Here is a 23,725-nt window from a genome sequence, read left to right as displayed (position 1 = left end):
GTTAAGAACCATTTCAGGTTAAGAACGGACCTCCGGAATGAATTAAGTACTTAACCCAAGGTACCACTGTAATAATAAGGAAATGAATTGCAAGACCATCCATGAATCCTGGCTTAGAATCTAAAAGGTGTGACACAACAGGAAAAAAGTCACAGGGAGGAAGAAGAACAAAAATACACTCAAACACCAGTTTCCAAAGCCACAGTTCTTGCGAAGACCTGGATGGGAAAGATTCACTTAGTGTAATGGAATGGCTTCATCTAACTTGATCAAGGGAAGTAATAGTGCCACTGTATTCTGCTCTGGTCAGACCTCACCTGGAGTACTGTGTCCAGTTCTGGGCACCACAGTTCAAGAAGGACACTGACAAACTGGAACGTGTCCAGAGGAGGGCAACCAAAATGGTCAAAGGCCTGGAAACGATGCCTTATGAGGAACGGCTAAGGGAGCTGGGCATGTTTAGCCTGGAGAAGGGGAGGTTAAGGGGTGATATGATAGCCATGTTCAAATATATAAAAGGATGTCACATAGAGGAGGGAGAAAGGTTGTTTTCTGCTGCTCCAGAGAAGCGGACACAGAGCAATGGATCCAAACTACAAGAAAGAAGATTCCACCTAAACATTAGGAAGAACTTCCTGACAGTAAGAGCTGTTTGACAGTGGAATTTGCTGCCAAGGAGTGTGGTGGAGTCTCCTTCTTTGGAGGTCTTTAAGCAGAGGCTTGACAACCATATGTCAGGAGTGCTCTGATGGTGTTTCCTGCTTGGCAGGGGGTTGGGCTCGATGGTCCTTGTGGTCTCTTCCAACTCTATGATTCTATGATTCTAACTTAGAGTTGAGGAAGAGCCAGAGATAGCTGGTTTCTCAGCAGCACTGATGGAACTGGCCTGCTTCCCTTCCCTTCTCTCTGATCCACATCCAGATGGAATGGCTGCCACTAGGTGAATGTTGGGGAGGGCCTCTCATATGTGTTTCTCTTATGTCCTTTCTGTTTGCAGCTTGATGGAATGGGAGACTTCCTAACACATGCAAGCAGCCTGATTTAGTATTGTGCATGATTTTCTGAATTCTTCCCTTTAGCAAGTATATGTCATATACCTGCCCACATGTTCTTTTTGGAATTAACTTTGATGTCAACCACTTAGAGGAATAAAGTATAAGATTTTGAGTTGAACCACAGTGTGGAGAAGGGAGTGTTAGACCAGGAGGGCAAATTACAGGAGTACTTTTCCTGATTCAAAATCTTCCCTTAAATTAAATCAATTGGGGTGGCAGGAGGAATGGAAGCAGATGAAAGCATATCAGTAGGATTTTGCAAAGGGGGAGATGATAGAATTAGATACTGCAGGGGGTAAGGCATTGCAATATGTAACCAGATAGTGCCCTGGATTACAGCACTTTTGTGAACTTTTTAGCTTTGTGGTTGTAGATTGCTTCTGTTCAGTCATATGAGCCAGATGGAATTGTAATGCCCCACTGTGAGCATGGAAATTAATCAATTGCTGTTTAAATCTTGGAGGGGAAACCATAGGGTGTTAACATCAATGCAGTGGTTGTATTCCTGAATGTTTTACTGAGTCTGTTGGTGGCTGAGAGAGAGCAGAGCTATGGAGAGTGAAAAGTGTGCCCGCTTGTACGTAAACACATGGACTGAAAGAGCTGCTTTATGTACAGCTCTTCAAATAAGGAATCTGATCTGCAAGAAGAAAGGTCACTCCAGGAATGTCTTTTAAGCACCAGCTTATTCACACTATTTGGAGTTTTGGTTCCTTATGCCTATGATTTTACATCCATTATTTTTTTTAAAAAAATCACATTTATTAGTATTCTTGACTCCCAATACACCATGTATGTGTATATGGTTATATAACGACCAGCTTTTATTTGCTTTAGAGTCTGTCTACACATGAAGAAGCCCAGAAAAGTAATGTTGTTTTTAGGCAGAAAGGCAGGGGAAGGAAGATTAAAACAGGAAATCCAAGTCAAAAGTTGCCTGCATGTAAATTAGCACACAAGAAAGCTAGTGTCAAATGCTTCTCTCCTTTTCCTGTGGCGAAGCATTCAAACATGAGGCTCATCATTGCCATGTTTGCATGTAGTGCTATGCCAAACAAAGGCTCAGTGCTAGTGTGTTGGCTCCCAGGGAGGAAACTACAACTTGTTCGGCATGGTGTCTATACCAAACTTTGGCTTAGCATGTTGTCTGAACCTAGGATCATGGTTATGCTCTCTCCTTAACCACAATCTGTAGACAAGACTTGTTCTTCTATGGGAACCAGCATGTTTGTACAGGGCTAGAAAGCCATAGTTTGAACCAGGACCATATCTCATGTTCATCTTCTGTATAATATAATTGTAAACCAACATGCACCCAAAACCTATTCACCCTAGGTCCTATTACTTTGAACTTGGAAATGGTGCTGGGTACAATGATGTACTGGTTTTGCTTATTCTGCATTTCTATTCAAAGCTTTATTTTGAGGTCGTAATTAACATCTTACTGCTTGAGAACAAGACTGTCTAATTCAATATTAAGATAGTCATTATATTTATTAGTTTTTTTAAGTGTGGGCTTTTTTCTTGCCAGCCTTCTCTCTAGAATGTCACTAATGGACTTCTAATGCAATTGGGACTTATGCAGAAATAAATCAGTCACAAAGAGAAGGATTTATGATTCTTGCAAAATTGGCAGTAGGTGCATTAGATAACTAGTGTCGGGCAAATAATGCATACCATTAGGATCCAAGGAATAAAGTAATGGGATGACATCTAAAAAGTAATGCTTGGTCATAAGGAAGATGCATTTATATTACATGCAAGCCATTTTAATTGAGCTAGAATACTGTGTAATTTTGAACAAGCTGTTTTCTGTGTTGTCTTCTTCAGGATTATGTTTCCTATATTAAGGGAAAGTATTTGGTTCCATCTTCTTCTTTAAAAAAGGAGAGTTGCAAAACTCTAGACAAATAATATGTGAGTGCTAACAGAAGTAATTCTTAACTGCTTGTACCAGAAGCAGATTTAGGGCAGTGCGACCGGTTCTGCTGCACTGGGTGCTGAGCCTCGGATGTGCCGCAGGGTATCACAACTATGAAAAAGTGAGTTGAGTTGAGCAGAACAGAAGGCGAGAGGCAGGGGCATCAGATTTTGGCTTTGCACAGGCACTACTCAAAGCTTAAAAACCAAAATAATGCCCCCCCCACCCAGCTTGCACACAGAACTTGATTATTTATATTTATATTTGGCATGTGATTGCCAAATAATGCCCAGTTAGCTTCGTGGAAATGGGATTCAGGTAATATATAGTTTAACAGACTATCGCCAATTCATGACAGTGGTGGTAAAAGCTATAACGGCTTCTCACCTATTACTGGGCCAGGTTCAATGTTCTTGCACCAGGGTACAAAGCCCTGAACAACTTAGGCCCAGGGTACCTTAAGGACTCATGTCAATGACAAGTCATGCCTTCATTGCAATGGATCCACTCTGGGATTCCTTCTCATTAGAAATCAGGGAGGCATAGTCCCTGCTGGGCTTCAGAGGCCAGATTAAAGCAGTTTTGTTTCAGGAGTCCTTTACGAATGCTGTTCTGATGCTTTATTCTTTGATGCTTAAAATTTCATGTTTAAAATTTTGCATATTGTGTGTTTTTATTTTTTGTAAGCTGCTTTAATACCTAGATGTGGTTAAAAGTAGTACAGACAGACAGACAGACAGACAGACAGACAGACAGACATATATGGATATATTGGCCAACCTGCATACTCCAGTCATTACCTTATTCTGGCCCATCATCAGTAACAATGAGAAAGTGGCATATTCAGCATGATATTTATCATTTGATACACATTTAATGGCACAAACTATTACTGAGTTTGAAAAAGAACCCCAGAGGGTCCTATATTTTTCCACTGGGCATAATGCTCAATGTGGTTAATATTTTCCTGGGGAAAATACCTTGTGTGAACAAGGCATGTTTGTACAAGAGCAAAATATATCTTTATAATGAACAAACTTTAATATTGACATCTATCAGAGTTCTGCGTCCAGCTATCAGCTGTGCTAAACAACAACCTCATTTATGACTGTAAAGGAATATCATCTTCTAGATAATTTACACCACATGCTTGAGAGCATTAGTAGGAAGCCTAGCATTTTTGTTGGATGTATATTTTGAGTGCCATATATATAACAGACACCACAAAAGTTATACTTCTCTGTGTGTGTCTCTTTCTCCTTGTTCTGTGTTCCAGCATCAGCTTTCATCTTCATGTAAATATGCCAAACTGTGTCCTAAGTGACAAAGTGTGCCTTAAGGGGACTTAAGAATGAATAGGTTTAACAAAAACTATTTTAGCCTAAGCCTTGTCCATCTTTAATTAGTTATCAAGGTTAAAGGAGGGTCAAGAGCCTGAAGCAGTTTCAGGACTAATGTGTCAAAGAAAAATGAAGCCTTACACTGGGAAGGAAATGATGTTGCTTAGAGGTGCAATAATTCTGTGACCCCATGTCAACCATTAGGACTACTAATGGTGGTAGAGAGGGAAAATATTTCTCGTGTTGCAGGTGGTTCAGAAGCTCCAACTGCTCAGAAGACAGGCTTTTAGGGAGAACAAACAAAAGCCAAATGGAATGATGCATTCAAGCTTTACGAGCAAATTGAAAAGATGAGATCGTATCTTTTGACCCTAAATTCTTCTGCCAAGTCATTGCCCCTCCAAATCCAAAAATCAGTTATACAAGGAAAGCGAACACCTTCTATTAATGATACTGAACTGCTCATAATCTGCCGTCACATCACAACCACATCTAATTTGACTAGTGTCAGTTTCCTAATTAGATAAAGTGCCCAGAGCTCACACTTTTGAGTGCTTATGATCTACAGACTACGTGCTTTTGTTGCATGAGAAAAGCTGCGCAGATAAAGTTCCCTACTCAATTTGTGATCCACATTTCCTTTATTTTTAGAGCTTAAATATTTTATTAGTCTTAAACAAATAAAAAGAAAAGGTGATAGCACAAAGGAATATCCATGCAAAGCTTTGTAATAATTAGAAGAAAGTTTCCATAGCACCCCCCCCCCCCGCACCTTAAATGGGCATGGCAGCCTGTCTTTTCAAATGAGGTTCTTTTGATAAACTGAGCCAAACCAACTCCATGTTGGCAGCCAATTATTGAATTTATGCCACATCAGCTAGGAGAGATTTGTAAATACCCCAGTTCCTGGTCACCTGGAACAATTGCTTTCAGGTGATGAGGCAGGTAAGATCTGCAGAAGTTTGCATTTGCCATAGTCTTATTTACACCAGTCTTGCAGAAAGCCCCCCCCCAAACCCTACTAGTCCATAACATTTTTAATAGTTTGGTTAGCCAGCTATACCTAATTTGTAATTGGTGAAAACATGTTGGTTTGAGAAACTGCTTTAATGTGCCTCACCCTAATGATGAAAAATGAATGGTGGTGTGATTTAGCCTTCAGCAGCTTCATGTATTAAGATTGTAAGATGATGATGATGATTGAATTTATATACCGTCCCGCAGGTCTAAGTCTAAGGGTGGTTCACAGAATAAAATAAGATCTTATGTAGGTATGCACCCCAAAAGCAAGAGCTAACTTATGTACATGTCCTAAATTTTCTTGTGCATGTGAATAACTTGGCCCCTTTGTTGCATTATACATTGTTTTAGAGCATTGTGCAAGACAGAAGAGCAGCTTGAATGAAATGTTGTACCTTGAATGAAATGTTGAGAGACCGGGGTTCTTTCTCAGCCATAAAGTTTACCGAGTCTGCCACAATCTCTTAGCTTTTCTTTTGCAGGTAAAATGGAGTTGTGGACAATATAATACACCTGAACTGACCATACCTGAAGGGTGGGATAAAAATTGTAAGGAATATGTAGAACTTACCAATATTTGAAATATGATTTTCTGTGACAGAGTTTACGAGCTGCCATACATATTTACCTACTTTAGTTTGCTGGTTGTAAGAAGGGAGGGTTGCATTTTTTTAAGCACTAGTGAGTAATAGTCCCTTTGGAAAGAAACACACTAAAAACAAGACATTATCTCCTGCCTAATAAAGTTGCCTGTCCAAAGTGGCACCTGCTGTTAATTTCACACAAAACAGGATTTGTTCTTCCAGAAAACCCTTTAATCATAACATTTAAAAACTAAGCACAAATCCCAAACATGCAGTTAACTCCAGCTGCCTTTGTTGTAATGTATTGCAAAAGATTTCACTGAACGATGGAATCCAAAAGCGAATGGAATTACCTTGGCAGCTATTTCTTTTAAATTGCTCTTGAACCATCCCAAAGTAAATTCCATTTGAGAAGAATTTGCTTTAGATCTCAGGAAGATAATAGTCATATGTATTATGATGTAAGTAATAATAATTTAATCCCTGAGATTTAGAAAAAGATACATTATGTGAATGGGTGAGAATTTATTCTAGATCTGTAGCGACAAGTCTGGCAATAGAGAAATAAATACATTGGTGTATGGAACCTGTATTATTATTATTTAAGTATTTAAAATATTTTTTGGCTGCTTCTCAAGACATGTGCCCATTCAAAGAGGCTTACAGTCAAAATAGTCCTGCTCTGGCAGGAAGGTAAACGGCGTTTTCATGTGCTGCTCTGGTTCGCCAGAAGCAGCTTAGTCATGCTGGCCACATGACCTGGGAAAACTGTCTGCGGAGCGGACAAAGGCCAGCTCCCTCAGCCAGTAAAGCGAGATGAGCACCGCAACTATTAACATTTGCCTTTTTTGCTGTCTATTTTATTGTTTACTAAAATACCATGACAAAACAACTTAACATGGTGGTTATGGCATTTGTAGTAGATTGCAGGCCTGGAACTCCTAGGAATGGGAATCAGTATGTAGAATAGGCTTACAGCACAATCCAAACCCAACATCCACCAGAATGAGAAAGCCTGGAGTTGGTGGATCTTTGGCTTCCCTGGCTAAGCTAGGACATTCCAAGGACATGGTGGGAAGGAGAAAGGAGAAAGTTATACCTATACCAACCCCCTTTCAGCTTGGTCATGTGACCATGCACCTTAGCAGAAAAAGGCCAGAAAAATATGTGTGAGCTGAACTCCTCCTGAATCGAGTTGGGAATAGGGTGGCTTGTGCTAGCATAAATTACACCAGCATAAGTTACATTGATTTTCTATTGTTAGTGTTCCTTTGTACATAAATGTTAGACTACAATGCTCCTGTTGGGTCTTTAAATATAGCAACAACTGGACTCCTTGGTTCTTTTGTCTAGAGTTTGCTCTCTTTTCTTCCCTGTCTACTATAAGGCCTGTGATGGATTAGTAAATGGATAACCCAGGGCATTCTGGAACACTGGCTAGAATGAAAACGGATTTACTAGAAACGTTAAAAGTATTCTTAACATTTTGAGCTTTGGAAACAGGCTGAGGCTGCATTCCAGAGAGGGCCCAAGATACTTTGTTGCCTGAGGCAGAAAATCCAAAAGGCACCTCAGATGTAACAATAGCATTTATCCCTATTAGCCGTGTCCTAAAATCCACTCCCTTGATGGCCTGTACTGTGGTCACGTGAAACTAAGCAAACTGTGCTAGGTGCATTCTCCTTATTGCCTTACTGCTTCTACTTTGTGTTTTTAAGAACTCAGTGCTCAGCCCCAAGAAGATTGTGGTCAGTGAAGTCCTGGGAAAGTATTTGGGTTGTGCTTCCTAGAATGGAAGTGGCTGTGCCAGTGTGGTAAAGCGATTTCAGTTTGTTTTTTTCTCTCTACTCTGCCTTATTCCCGCTTGCTGATCCAGTTACAGTGAAGTGCCCCACTGAAATCATTCAAGCATGCCAGAATGTAAGTTTTAATCTTCGCAGTGCTTGCTGACCAAAATGAGAGAATCCTTTTGCCCTGCAGTCTTCTTGTGAAACCCGGATGTATATGTGTCCCGATGTAGTTAATGGTGAGGGAGAAGCCCCCTGTTCATGTACAAAGACTGTCCAGTTATCATTTCATTTACAAGGAAAGCCGGTTTCTGCCTTAGCTCTGATTCAGGTGAGTTGAATTAATGCTCCACATTTTGTGGATTATAGCAAGGCTATCACACAGCAACAGCGAGATACGAGGGCACATTTTAACTGTGCTTAAGCATGCCCAGGTTGTGATTTGCTCTCCCCCTCGCACCCACCGTTATAGCTGTTTATCTAAGGTATATACAGAAACAGAACTTGTAAAGACATAGTTTGTCTGCCTGGGAGAAAAGGAAATAACGTTTTGTGCTCTTGCTTCAGGAGATCTAATCGCATCTGAGAACCCAGAAAAGCACAAACCGAGTTTCCCGCATTGATTCCATCAGTCTGATAAGGCTGTGCCTATTACTCCTTAGCGGTGTGCAGCAGATGTGTAGGCTAGAGACCTGGAATGCTGATGGAGATGAGAATGTGCCATCTGATTGTTTGGGTGCTTTTTTCGTAGGGTGTAGAAAAATCCAATCATTGTTCCATTATTAGGCATTCTCTTCTGCACAGCTATTATCTTGGTGAATAATGAAAAATGTAAACCCTGCAAATGAATGAGAACATGCTTGTCTGAAAAACATTTTGAGGCAAATGTGTAAAATGAATGCCATTCTGTTCTCAGCAATGCTGTGTGGGTGGGTGTTTTCTCACAGTGCAATCCTACTTCTAAGTATACTCAAAAGTAGGCAAAGGTAAGGTAAGGTAAAGGACCGCTGGATGGTTAAGTCCAGTCAAAGGTGACTGTGGGGTGAGGCGCTCATCTCGCTTTGGGCCGAGGGAGCCAGTGTTTGTCCACAGGCAGCAAAAGTAAGCACCCTTGAATTCAATAGGACCTACTCCCAGGAAAGGGGGTAAAGGATTGCAGACTTGATCTCTCAAAGAACAAAGTAAAATATGTTGTCAGTGAAAGGTCCTTCTTTGAAACAAGGCTCTTTGTCAGAGATCTATATATCACAAATTTGGAACTTTAAGTACAGCAGAGAAATTCTAGTTTACTCTTTGATAGCATGGTTATGAACATTATCTTCAGTCAATGTGTTGGGAGCTGTGAATGAAAAACAATACTTTTTTTTGCAGTCGCCAGGAATTAGCAAGGCAATACTTGTTTAATTATAAAACATATGCCTGCTTTGTTAGTTTCCATCTGTCTCTTTGCTGATTTGCAATTAAATGACCAGAAGAAAAAGATGTGCCCTGAGGCTATGGGGGGGGGGGGTGACTCATCTCTAATGGTTACACTTTATACTTTGTTTTTGTGCATGTGTGTATGTGAGGTCTTATTCACAATCTTCTTCTTTCTGCTTGCATCTTCGAAAAGTATTTAGGGATGCGAGCACAAAATGGCTAAAGAGAGGTAGATGTAAATAAGGCAATTGAAAATCAGCAACACATACACACATAGATCAATTTAAACCATGGTATGGTAAGTCCCCCATTGATACTATGCCATATGCTTCCAAAACAAATCCAAAATCTGCAAATCAGGCAGAGTGTTCATATTTGATAATGATCATATTGATTTTTAATCAGCATTGATATGCCTCCTTTCACTCATTTTGCTAGATCACACAAAATGCTTCGCCAGACCTTGACTTACCAAGCTGCTGTGAATGTGCGGACACATACTTACTGAGGAGAGAGCTTAGCCATGATTCCCAGTTTGAGCAACATGCTAAACCAAACTTTGGCTTAATTTAGATCACATTCACACTATACATTTAAAGCAATATTATTGTTGTTGTTGTTTAGTCGTTTAGTCGTGTCCGACTCTTCGTGACCCCATGAACCAGAGCACGCCAGGCACTCCTGTCTTCCACTGCCTCCCGCAGTTTGGTCAGACTCATATTTGTAGCTTTGAGAACAGTGTCCAACCATCTCGTCCTCTGTTGTCCCCTTCTCCTTGTGCCCTCAATCTTTCCCAACATCAGGGTCTTTTCCAAGGAGTCTTCTCTCCACTATGACCTGTCCATCTTGGGTGGCCCTGCACGGCATAGCTCATAGCTTCTCTGAGTTATTCAAGCCCCTTCGCCACGGCAAGGCAGTGATCCATGAAGGGGAAAGCAATATTAAACCACTTTAAATGGTAAGATTTCACCTAAGGAATCATGGGAGCTGTAGTTTGTCGAGGGTTCTGAGTTGTTAGGAGACCTTTTGCCTTCTCATAGAGCTACAATTTCAAGAGTTGTTTGAACCCTCTTCCCGGGGAACTCTTGAGATCCTTGGTCTAAGTTGTTTAGGACTCCAATAACTCTTTTGGCAATGTGTAAACAGACCCTGGTAACTTAGTTCACTTAAAGGAAAATGTTGAGGTCAAATTGGTGTTTCCTCAGGGATTTAGTAGGAAGCAAAAAGAATTTTGTTACAGACTGGTTCAATTTTTCAGGGACGTTTCAGCCTTTCTGCAGCTTTTTTACTGGTTGGGGGGGCATTTCCAATTCTTTACCATACTGCTCCCAGTAGTGGTGCGACTGTATGCAGCAACATGAATTTATTGCTTTTTTTTTTTAATGATTTGATTGCAAAAAGAGTTAAATACAGTGTTTTAAATGACAGTACTTTTTTATTGATTTGTGTTTCATAAACAGTTAAATACTGTGCTTTTAAATGACTGTGGAAAGGTTTGCATTCTTCTAATACAGTTTGAGAGGCTTCGGAGGTCCATGAAACCTCAAACCCTCTTGATTTACCTACATCCAATAAAGACATGGTGTAACTCTAGCTATGGAGATAGATATCGTGGTAGCAATCTATCCAATCCCTTTCATCTGTCATTGTTCTTTCTTTATCTGTCTGTCTACAAAAGCTGTGGCTGGAGGAAGAGTCTTTCATATCCTCTGTAATTCTGGACACAGGAAAATATAGGTATATCTAGTGTAAAGAAAGGTAGTTGACTGACATTTAATCTTCATGAAGACTGACATGAAGGGGAGAGCTAACCTTCTGCAGTATTTCTAGTTTGATATTCTGTGGCGCTTTTATTGATCATCTCCGGCGTCGGTCACTGCCTATAACGATAACTGCTTCAGAGGCAGAAAAGAGGAGATTGAATAAGGCCTTCAGGACTGTCAGCTTCTTACTGATAGATCTGTCAATAGTTACTGCTCCCTCATCCTTTTACCACTGTGAGAACTGTTTGTCTTGGGCATCTTGGAGACTCTTGCATATTGACGCTAGAGTTTAAAGCCAGCGGGATGAGCTTTTCCCTGTGAATCACTGTGATTTTCCCCTTTAAAGAACAGAATGGTTGTTGTTGTTGTTTTAAGATTCTAACAAAGGAGAATGATGAGGCTGTCTGAAAATTAGTTCATTCCCAGCAGTTTAGTTCAGTGAAAGGAATTACCATACTGATGTAAGAAGCTGAAGTTGATTATGAGATCACAGAGCAGAAGGATTATGGTTAACTTACTTGGGTTCCTTGAAATGGGTCTGTGATGTCAGCTCACTTCCGAATTGCAATCCCTGTGGATAATTCTCAAAGCAACCAAAGGAAATTATGAGTTCATAATTGAATCTGGATTCCAGTCATGGTGAGTGGTAGTCATTGTGAAGGGTAACAGATGTTCATCCTATGTTTATCGATGCCCCTTGCTCTGCAGCCTACCTGTAGTTATGACTCCATCCAATGCTGGTACCCTAACCTAGCCATGCTGGTCAGGCTATCCTGAGCTATCCTGGGAGCAAAATACAGAAAAGAGGATTCATTAACAGTACAGTGGTACCTTTGGTTAAGAACTTAATTTGTTCCGGAGGTCCATTCTTAACCTGAAACTGTTCTTAACATGAGGTACCACTTTAGCTAATGGGGCCTCCCGCTGCCACTGCGCCGCTGCTGCACAATTTCTGTTCTCATCCTGAAGCAAAGTTCTTAACCCAAGGTGCTGTTTCTGGGTCAGCGGAGTCTGTAACCTGAAGCGTCTATAACCTGAAGCGTCTGTAACCCGAGGTACCACTGTAAATAGCACACTGTCTTCACTGTGGTTGCAGCCAAAGTTAAACAAACCCTACTGCTAGTCTCATTGCTCTCATTGGATGATTTTGGCTTCTGTAAGAGATTTTACACCTGTTTACCTGAGATGGATTTTATGGATGCAGTCTCAGTGGGTAAAGAAGGATATCGTTCAGGAATCTGCTTTGCATGCAGAAGGTTCCTGGGTTCAATCCTCAGAATTTCTAGATAGGACTGGGAAAGATTAAATGATACTGAGCAATATGGGCCCAGTATAAGGCAGCTTCCCTTGGCCCAGCTAGCTTGGGCTGGATTCAACTGTCCCATCACACTCCCTGCCCCATGCACTCCCCCACCTCCCCCAAATCCATTTTGGAAGGCAGAACAGTGTGTGTCGGGAGAAGCATAAATGATTGCACTGATGGAACAATATTCTTTTTGCTACATTGAATTCTACGCATCAGCTCTGGAGACCTTAACCAGCATTATTCTCAGTTGATTCAGGAAAGGCCCACAGTAGGCTTCCATAGGTGTATAAGTAACCCACATGATCTTGGTCTCATTCTTCTCAGTTTCTATTAAATCATTGTTTTTGAGGGTTTGGCTAGGCCAAATTTGTAATCAGTAGGCACCAATCTTGCATATAATGCCACCTAGACTATGGTTTAAGATTAAAATTTTCATTTAATTCCTTATATGGTAGAAGAATATAATCTTCAGCCATGAGATCTTTGATGGTGAACAGAGATTAACCCAAACATACCACATAAATGGCCTTTTGCCTGTAAGTCAGTCAGCTACTCCATACAGCAAAAAGATAAGTGTTTTGATCAATGTTAAACAACTTAATACAACCCTGCAAAGCCATCGTACTCCTGTTATCATTATTACAGAAACACTTACATTATTAAGATACTGAGAAATCAATGCTGCTCAGCAAGGAAGAGGCCACATGTAGAAGTATTCCAGATGTACACATCAAATCCCTCTAAACAGGTACATCTCATTGTCACCAGTATTGTAACTGTGTGTTAATAGAGCCTGCTGTTGGGAAAAATTGAATGCGCCCACTTGAAAGGATAGCTGCAGTTTTGTCATAATGATTCCCCCGAAAACTGTCTTAAAATCAGCTATATCTTTTATTTGAAACACTCATAGGGCAATCTTCTAAGAATATGTATCATTCATGTAAGGATTGCCATCTCTATTTTCTTCTTGTAGTGAAAGCTGAAAAACAGCTTTCAAGTTCAGATTCAATTTTATTTAACAGCTTGTTAATGTTTCCCTTCCAACTTCTTTTCTTGCAGATGATGACTTTTTTCATGAGCTCCCAGAAACCTTCCCTTCGGATCCTCCAGAGCCACTTCCTCACTTCCTCATTGAGCCTGAAGAGGCCTACATTGTGAAGAACAAACCTGTGAACCTGTACTGTAAAGCTAGCCCTGCCACCCAGATCTACTTCAAATGCAACAGTGAATGGGTCCACCAGAAAGACCATGTGGTAGATGAAAGAGTTGATGAAACATCTGGTGAGTTGTTATTGTTTTGAGAAAATGTACTAATGGCAATGTTGGATAAATTATTTAAAATATAATTGCATAAGTAATCTCTCTTTACTGTACTTCTGGAAAAACAAAATGTCTCCTGAGTTGTGCTTCATCATAACTTGGTGGTGAAAACAGACAGCAGGGGAAATCCTAAAATCTGATACCATGACACACCATGACATACAGGTAATGTTAGCTCTTAACAAATATTGATGAGTAAGAAGAATAGGATACAGAATGCTGACCCTAATCTCTATGGTTTATCTGGTAGAATTAAAATGCAGTTATGCAGTCATCATATATGCATCAGGCAAACAGTATCAGATGCATATAAAAGGATTTCCTTGATGTAAGCCTAGTGTACATGTCATTTCTGCATGTGTGTGTGTGTGTGTATGTGTGTGTGTGTGTGTGTGTGTGAACAGGATAGTGATCATGGCATAAATCTTGGGCATTCATGTGTCTGACCTTCATTTATTGGTCTATGCCAAACAGACTATGTACAAAGACGTGAGTCAAGCAAATCTATATACCCAGTTTTCTCATGTACAGAACATGTATTTGAAGAGGTCGCTCTCACATGTTCAATAAACATATGGAGGTCAGGCACACCATTGTGTGAAACTTGCCACAGTAATTGAGTTCTTCCCACACACGTAGGGAAAAATTACTACTGTACTGGGTTACATGTGGTTTGATTCAAGTGTGCAGTTTGAGACGGAATGCACAGGCAGACATTACATTCCATGTCCATTCAGGATGATGAATGCATGCACAACATAACAACTGCATTGGGCTCAAGGCTCCCATTGACTTCATTGACCACATTTAATATCTTGAAAAAATCTAAGAGACTTAGAAAACATCCCATGGGCCATAAACATATTTGTGTCAATGATATGATTCCTCTTGTTTTGAAAGATTAGTAATCAATATACTTTGGGTCACATACAAGATAGAGAGAAGTGGAGCTTAGTGCTGTCTGACAGCAATGAAAAATAACTGGCTAGCAAGGAAGGTGATTTCTTTCATAAGGGAATTGTACCAGCACTTGGCCTAATTACTCAGAAAAAATAATTCCACCAGATGCCTTGGAAGTCTCATGTGAATTGGGCTTTATTTGTTTCAGCTCATTTATTTGCACAGTTTTTTTATATATATAAAAAATGCACTTTTAACAGTGCAGTGCTGTGCACAATTTGAGAATAGGAAAGCAGTGAGGTGTTGCAGTGGGACAATCACTTAAGTTAAACTGGTGCAGGGAAAACCCAATACCTAGGTTTTAGAAGTAGAAGAAACAGATAAATTAGCACAACTGCAATGGTTAGGAAATTGTCTTATTCATTCATGCACACACGCACGCACACATATCTAGGCCTGGTTTGCGCATCACAGTAGACCAAGCTTTGGCTTACCAGGACCATGCAAATATTCTGGCTCCATAGAGGAGCTAACAACCCCTGCTGTGCTCATTTTAGCACAGCAACACAACCCAGCCAAGGTTCGTCATAGCATGCTGTGTGAATCCAAATCCTGGCTGAAGTCTTTCCTCTGTAACCACAATCTATAGCCATGGTTTGTCCTATGGTTACAGATCATGGTTAACCATGATCCAGGTTGGGATGACATGCCATATGGTGCTGTGCTAGAAGGACTGGGGAAAGGAGCAAAGCTGGTGCCTGTTCCTCTCCGGGAGCTCAGCATGTTTGCGCAATTTTGGTAGAACATAGTTTGGTTTACCATGATGTGAAAATAAGGCCATAGAGAAAGTTGGACGGATAGGCATGGATATACACAAATGCACACATATTAATTCCATGTTGGCATTTAGATGCCAGGCCCAGGTGGTCCTAGTTAGTAATGAGTGTAAAAATCCTGTTCTTCTATGCAAATTCAAGTAGTTTCCCTCTTCTCGATCCAAATCCAAGAGGTTTTGCCTATGTAATATAACTCAGCAGTGCTGCGCTGTGCATAACAGCCTTTTTGGCTGTGCCACATTTGAAAGCAAAGCAATAAATCAAAATTATGCAGCATTTTAGGGTGCTTGTAGATGCTGTTTTATTTATTTTTCTCAATGATGCTTAAGTTCTCAATAAACCGGCTTGTAAATAGCTGTCTAACCTCACATAAGTGTTTACCAGTGAAAGAAGATTAAATTCACATTTCTCCTTCCTGTCGGTATATCTGCATCAACGCTCAAGTAACAGGAAGCAAAGCTCATCTTAAATTGCTTCTGAAATGCCAGTTTTGAACCAGATTTTCTTCTAAGTCCTCCAATAGCAAGCAATGACAAGGGAAACAAGACAAGCAAGTAGTAAAATTGCATGTGTGAATGGCAAAATCTGATCATGCATTCTATCCTAAAAGGCAGGTGTTAGCCAGAGATTACAGGGATGAAGGACCAGGAATGTGAAATAAAGGCATAATGTTCAATGTACTTGGCACAGCAACTTATCTGGGATTGTAAAAGGTAAAGAGATAAGGAGAGAGAAAGAGAGAGAAATCCGCTAAGGGCTGTAAAGGATTACATGTTCATGAACTCAGAAGCACTGCAAGGGCCAAGCCAGATGAAATTGGTGCAGTAGCTTGTGTGTCAGAGTGTATCTGAAAGAGAAAGAGAGGGAGAAATAGAGAATGAAAGAATGAGTGTATTTTGTCACTGATCAATACAGCAGCAGAGCTGTATATTCTATTTCAGCTATGACTGACGATGCAGAAGTTCTGGAGAGAGTGTGCCTTAGTTATCCCAATTCCCATTGCGAATAACTAGAAATATATGTCCTTTGAGGCCCAATTATTTTAACGAAAAGAATCTTATACCCACTTGCTGACTAAAGGTTGAAAGTTAATATCAATATAAGTCTTGTAAAGTGCAGTGCTTAAAAGTATGCCTGAGTATATTAGACCAGACTGTGTTCCATGGGTATCCTCCAGAGTATTGACCTCTAGTGTTAAAACATCTTGTTACTAGAAGTGCAACTGGAGAGGTTGGGCAAGTTATCTTGCAAGATTTGCCCAGCTTTAGCTTGCTCCGCATTGCCCTCTGACATTAATGAACCAAAGTTCACCACTTATCTGACCCATACTTCCTTTCACCTTCTCCAATAGGACTTTGAGCCAGCAGACCCTCCATGTATGTAGCTGCTTTTGCAGCTTTGATGATGACTCGATAAACCAATGTAGAAGCATAGATTATTTTGCAATCATTATAAATTAATCAAAAGAGAGAGAAAAACTCCTGATCATCTCTCCTTCCTGACTGTTTGTTTTCTTTCGGCATGTTGGATACACTTAACTTCATTTTTTTTAAATGAAGTTTTATTGTAGCAGTGCATATTTTGTGCCAACTAGTTCTGTGCTGCAGCCACTTAACTAATCTGGTTGCTTAAAATGGACTTCAGCATCTCAGATTTGCATAGTAGCCAAAGACATTTTTCTGCCTGAAGCAGAGCCCCAATAGTTTGCCACCATGCTAGGCGCGCTCTAAGAAGCCTTGCTGCATCTTTCACCAATTCCTGTCTTCATTTTATCACCTCAAGCAAGTTGCTTCCACTCTCACCCTGTTAATACTTCCTAAAACAGGAAGACCCAGCTTGGCAGGCTACTTGGCAGCTCAGTCTTGTTTGTGCATTGAATTTTGTGATAGTCTTGACTCTTAAGAATCTTGTTTAAGGACATCCTAGCCAGTACTACTTGATGGTACAGTGTTGTTGTTGTTTAAATTTACACTCCACCCTTCCTCCCATAGGAGCCCAGGGCAGCCAGCAGACAAATTACAAAACAATTAAAATATCTATAAACAATTTTAACGCAGATGCAGACTGGGAAAAGTCTCTACTTAAGAGATCAAAGTCCTCAGTAGTCATTGAAAAGATAGTATTTAACAGGAGGGGTTTAATTCCAGAGGGATGGTGCCACATCACCAAAGACCCAATATCTATATTGTGTGGAAAACATCTCCTGATATTATGGTTTCTGCAAGAGGCCTGCAAAGGGCTCCATTGGGTATATAAGGATTAAGACCATTTTTCAAGTTTGTAGCTCATTAGCAGTTAATGCAGTTCATTCACCAGTGGAATAACATTGTGTCAATATCCTGCCACAGTGAACAGTTATCCCGACACATTTTGCATTAGCTGAAGCTACCAGACCAACCTCAAGGACTGCCCCACATGAAGCTCATTGCAGCAATACAACCTGAAGGTTACCAAAGCATGGACAACTACAGTTCTTGTGTTTTTAAGGATATTTTCTTTGAAGCAATGGCCAGACCAAACACATCTGCTGAATGCACAAAATAGTCTGCAAAACCCTACTAAGGCTAAGGATTAGAAGAAAGTCTTCAGTTGTGAGATGATCAGATAACTGCATCAATGCAGTTTTAAGTCAGCCGAGGTTAAACACATAATCAACAGGGCAATAGCAAATAGAAAGTTTTTGGTCAGGAAGCTTAAGTGCATCTGCCAGAAATGCAGGCTGCATGAGCAATAATGCCAAATGCTAGACAAAGATGTTCAAAAACTCTTGCAGTATACATGGTGCAGAATGTATATCCCATTTGTCTTGTCACTGGGTAGCTGTATTTCACAACACAGCTATAATTCTCCAGTAACATCATAGCCATAAAATATGGAATGTGGCTTTTCCTACTCAATATGAAGTATCCATGCAGTTTTTCACCTTTATCATATTTGACATTTAGATTGCTGTCATTTTAAGTGTCTCTCAGGCTTCCCTTCTCCTTCCTTCACATATTTTCTGCTGGCTATTTGAGAACAGAGAGGCTCATAAGCAGCATTATTAAAAGCATGGCTTTGCAGCTTCTAAATCAAGCTTTTTTAAAAGAAAAGAAAAGAAAAGGCCCAGGCCTTCAGTGGATGAAGAACAAACACAAGGCAGCAAGTCCCTGGTCATATTTACCAGAAGAGCAAAACTTCCCATTTTACATTTGAAAACAAACAAACAAGCACCTTAAATGGGAAAAAGTAGCACACATTGAAGCTTCAGAATAGCACAGATATTGGTAGGTTACAAGTAATCCAAAATGCTAGATATTTCAGATGTTTATAATTTTCATAATTTGCTAATGCAATGTCTTCAAGGAAGCTTCTTGACCTTTCAGTTTGGTGTTACTCAGCCAGAAACATGGGAGTACTAGAATTACCATTCCCTAATCAATGATGCTATTGTATGAAATTCCCCTTCATCATCATTTCTAGGACACACTATCCACTGGTGCTGGTACTGACTCTATTTTGTACCTTAGTAGATAAATTTGTGTTAGGTAAATGTACTGATTTTCCAGAGATCAACAAATTATGTCTGCACAGAAACATGCAAGCCAGAAGTTAGGTTTCAGATTTGGACTCCAGCATCCCTTCACTATGCGGGTGGTGCTGTGGGTTAAGCCACAGAGCCTAGGACTTGCTGATCAGAAGGTCAGCGGTTCTAATCCCTGCGACGGGGTAAGCTCCCATTGCTTGGTCCCAGCTCCTGCCAACCTAGCAGTTCGAAAGCACCTCAAAGTGAAAGTAGATAAATAGGTACCGCTCTGGCGGGAAGGTAAACGGCATTTCCGTGCGCTGCTCTGGTTCGCCAGAACCGACTTAGTCATGCTGGCCACATGACCCAGAAGCTGTACGCTGGCTCCCTCGGCCAATAAAGCGAGATGAGCATCGTAACCCCAGAGTCAGCCATGACTGGACCTAACGGTCGGGGGTCCCTTTACCTTTATCCCTTCTTCACTACCCTACAGCAGGAGCATGGCATTAGCAACAGCATTTTAAAAATTGTAATCTAGAGGTAACCTGGATTGGCAAGCTTTTTCTAGTATTACCTTCCCACCATCATATGTGAACTCAGAACTGTGCAGTTCACCACTGTAGCATCTCTCAACTGAGGTGGGAGGCAGAGACAGAGGTAGGAGGGGCTGGATCATTGGTAACTGAGGGCAACTCTTGGAACTGCCTGAGGTATCAGCCCTCAGTAGGAATCTTTTCATGGCTGTGGGGTGTAGTCCCAACAGGCCATGTGAAAGCTGGGGCATCAAGGCTGCAATGATCAAAACTTGAAAAAGTCAGAGGCAGGGTCTATACAGAGTAAGCCCATCAGGGTCTGAGGCAGTGGTAGTGATGACAGGTACAGTCAAAAGGTCAACATCCATATGAAGCTGGATTAGGCAAGGCAAGGATCACATGCCTGATGCTGCTGTTACTTCTCCTTGTAACAACGCACTGCTCAGTTGCTCAGGCAAGGCTTTATTGACCTCCAAGATCCATGGTTGACCTGTGGGCTCAGGACTTCATAGAGTTTTGCAGACCACTGGTGGTGCAGGGGTTAAGGCTCCAAGTCCTGATGATTAGATGCCCAGTTTGAGATATATGCACCCCTGCTACATTACAGTGAAACATGGGAAATATGACCACGTCAGATTTAGGAGCTGTGAGATGAGCTGTATAGGAGGAAGGTAAAATTGAGAAAAGGCTATGAGGTGGCCCCTGCCCACAACAACTTGTATAAATTGCCCTAGGAATGTGCATCCACAGCAAGGATGTCATATAATACAGCCTTCAAGTTCCTTTTCATTTATCAAAAAAACTGGCAAATCAACTGAAGCCTGTTCTTAATTTGCCCTTGTGGTATGGGAGCTATTCCTTCTTATGCTGAGAAACCTCATATCATGTGAGAGATGTCTGCTCCCCATGCCAGTATTGCCCTTCCTGGAAACTGGGACAACGCTGGTACAAGGGAGAACCACAGAATATATTCCTTTCTGGAGAATATACTCAGTATGGAGCTGTTTATGTTTCTTTGGAAACATGGGAAGGGCCTATGCTGTGGTGGGGCCCATGCCATCAATGTAATACTAGGAGGGCCCTCAAGAGAACTAAATCTGAATACTGATTAACCTATGCTCTGGATACAATAAAATGTGGGCATTCTTTCACCACTCAGTACAGACACATACATCTTACTGCATAGTTGCTCACAAGCTGGTAAGAACCAAATAAATAAATCCCCATTACTTCAGTTCCTGAGTAGCATATTAGCATTGACCACTGAGTAAAGGATAGCCTTCATCATAAAAATGTAGACTTGCCTAGCCTTTTAGATGGCTGCAAAGACTGGCATAGTCTGGTATGCCCCTTCATCGGTCCTCCTTTTTCTTTTTTTAAGCACCCAGGGCTATCTGTACACCTACATGCATAAGGTACACACATCCTAAATTAAGAGCTTGGCCAACTGCAGACTGCTTCACCATAAGGCTAGCTGTGAATAGAACAAGCACTGAAATTAACAGAGTTGTCAGAATGATAAATGAGGGACAGAACTGGATAAGCTCACTCCATTCCAGATCTTTCCATTGACCCACTGTCATGGCAGTCTCCAAGTAGGACTGAAAGTGTCTAATTCCCATTGACTTCAATATAGATTTTCCGGTAAGAAACTAGCTGGGTTATTGATGCTAGGAAAGGCCTAGTTTTTGTGCCATCCCAGTGGAGTCAGTAGGGATTTAATGGCGTGTGTACACAAAGGTGCTGCATTTTATTTCACATGTCCAGGTGGAGATTTTCAGAAGATAATTGAAGTTGGCCACTACCTTTTCACACTTCTGTTCTGCTGACAACTTGTTTCCCTTTCGAGAGATGTTGCCCCTTGATGGTCAGAAGGTGCATTAAACTCTCCTGACTGCTCAGAGACCTGAATGTGCTTAAAATGTGGGAGTAGGTGTTAAATTCCCAGAGCCGCTATCTGTCTGGAAAAAGTCACTTTTCTTGACAGTGCCCTGGAAAAGAGCTGGGGAGGAGAGAAACCTTTGAGATCGGTTGCTTTCCTTTCCTTTCTTTTTCTTTGTGTGTGTGTGTGTGTGAAAAATGTCAAGCTTCAAAGTTAGCTGTGAAATTTGATCCCTAACTGTCAACAGAAAGGGGGGAGGGGTAGAGTAGTGACTTTAGACATCTATGATTCTATGATTCTACCCTTGTCCTGCTCCTCTGCACTTTATGAACTAAGAAAAATCAAAAACAAGCCTTCAGCAAGGCTCCCTAGTGACCCCTTGTGTCATTTTGCCGATTGTACTTATTCCCACAGTCTCCGACAGTCACTGAACTGTGACACAGCATCAAGATCACGGGAATAAGGCATTTCCACACACACACACACACACACATCCTCATCAAAACAGTATCTCTAAAAGTATGTAGTATAGATGAATTTTTAAAAATAGAAACCTTTAATTTTCAGAATAATATTTATTTTACTTCATTTGTGCCTTGGTTGCGCTAGCAGGATGCAACCACGTTGTGCAATGTTTTCTTTTGGTCCCAAATGGCTGGATAGAAGTGCTGTTTTTCTTTTCTCTCTCTCTTTTCACTCTGATTTTCTCAGCTTCCTTTAACAAGTACTAAACGGCCATTATGCTTTCTCAGTGCACATTGAGATTCATCTGCCAGCTCTAAACTGCCTCAAAGTGCTTCAGTTTTGCATGAGCACTAAACTGGGACTGGGAAGGATTACCCAGTGCTGAAGGGCTAGATCATTAGAAAAGGGCATGCAAATCCACTGAACCAGGGATGAGAGAGTGCACAGATTTTTCTTTGCGAAGTCTGAACTGCAGTTTATGTAAATCATTAACCTCTGGCAGACTTTCCCACCCTCCAAGCTTCCTTCCTTCTTTCCTTCCTCCTTTCCTCTTTTTCTTTCTCTGTCATTTACATGTGGAAATAGATGAAGCCACTCTGGGCTTTCTGTCAAGTGCAAGAATAACTGGTGCCATCACTCTTTGCCACATTTCTCAGCTTGGACCTGGCCTTCCCGTGTTCCTTTTCACTTGTACCAGTCCTTCAAAGCACTGCTAAGGGATCCCTGCATGTGACAATAAAGAGCTACTGAATGACAGGAAGCACAGAGCAGCACAGACAGCTTGTCACAAATGTATTTATGCTCATGAACCGGAGCCTATCTTATTTTAGAAATTATTTAACTCAAGTGTCACTGGAAAGGCATGGGGGCTAAGGCTATAATCCCACCGACAGTCCCTTACTAGGGAAGAAGCCCATCTGAAACAGTTGGTATTTTATCCAAGAGTATGCACATGGGATTGCATTGTAGGTGCCCAGGCCATTGCCTGGGTACCTACAATGCAATATACAGGGTGTGTTTATATGATTTAAACTACAGCCAACCCTTTCCCAAAGGCTTGAGAATGGGTCGTGGTTAATGAAAAACAAAATTCAGAATTAAGTGCAATTAAATCCAGTAGTTCTAAACAGAGCCAGTCTTGCCATTAGGCAAGGTGAGGTGGCCTCGGGCAAAAAAAAAAGGGAACCATTAATTAGCAGAAAATTATTAGTTACTTAATATTATGCACATATCTAAAAACTGTGTGAGTGCAGCATTCTGCCAGAGGCATAAAACATAACAGTTGTTAATTCCCTCTTTACCAAGGCTGTACCAGATGTTGCTGGACAACAGCTCTCATTTTCCTTGATCACTGGAAGTTGGAGTCAAACAACATCTGGAGAGCTAAAAGTGCCCTTACCCTACTCTATCAGAATAAGCATGGTTGACCTTTGAAAGATGCTCAGGCTTTAGAAAGTGTCCAAGGGACTATGAGCTCCATACTTACAGCACTGACAAAAAGAACCATAATAAGCAGAGCCTTGCTTTAAGAACATGGTGCATGGATGGTATCGTTTAAGGCACTTTGGATATTCAGTTTGATTCTCACTTGTTCCAGTCCAGATAAGTGTCTCCATTTCACATCAATCCCTTGGATATTGACAATGATCTGCCTAAACCTTGCATTGGTCACAGCTTACAAACTGACCTCGTTATAAGCTTACTTAAGGGACTAGATAAAATTCTACCAAAACAGTGCGGGGGGGGGGGGAGCATATATTTAGAATTGCATATGGAGAACACTGCTGCATCAGAGAACAGCATCCTCTTTCTCACAGTGACTAGTTGGGAACTTCCAGGAAGCTCATCAGAAGAGCTTGATTGAGGGCAATAGACTCTCCTACTGTTCACCACCACCACCACCACATCGGGCACTTCCACTTCTGGAGCTTCCATATAGCTTAGGGATGGGAAGCCCTCCAGATGTTGTTGAGTTATAATTCCTATTGACCACTCTGCCTGGGGCTGATGGGAACTGCAGTCTAACAATAGCTGACTCACGCGGTTTAGCTATTGTGGCCAGAATTGTTCTATCTATATCTATCTATCT

General features: G+C 41.1%; 1 protein-coding gene across 2 annotated transcripts in view; it reads left to right on the top strand.

Annotated features, from left to right (window-relative positions):
• Positions 1 to 23,725, top strand: part of UNC5C (unc-5 netrin receptor C) — a 307,445-nt gene that overhangs the window by 169,984 nt on the left and 113,736 nt on the right. For both annotated transcript variants that reach the window (XM_083398294.1, XM_083398293.1), the window contains exon 2: positions 13,255 to 13,476. In XM_083398294.1, coding sequence (XP_083254420.1) covers positions 13,255 to 13,476 — 222 coding nt within the window. The remainder of the gene's footprint in view (positions 1 to 13,254; positions 13,477 to 23,725) is intronic.

This window comes from Podarcis tiliguerta (assembly GCF_965153285.1).
Source record: "Podarcis tiliguerta genome assembly, chromosome: 9".
NCBI lineage: Eukaryota > Metazoa > Chordata > Lepidosauria > Squamata > Lacertidae > Podarcis > Podarcis tiliguerta.
Note: the sequence above shows the minus strand (reverse complement) of the source record. Positions and strands in the feature narration are given on the sequence as shown.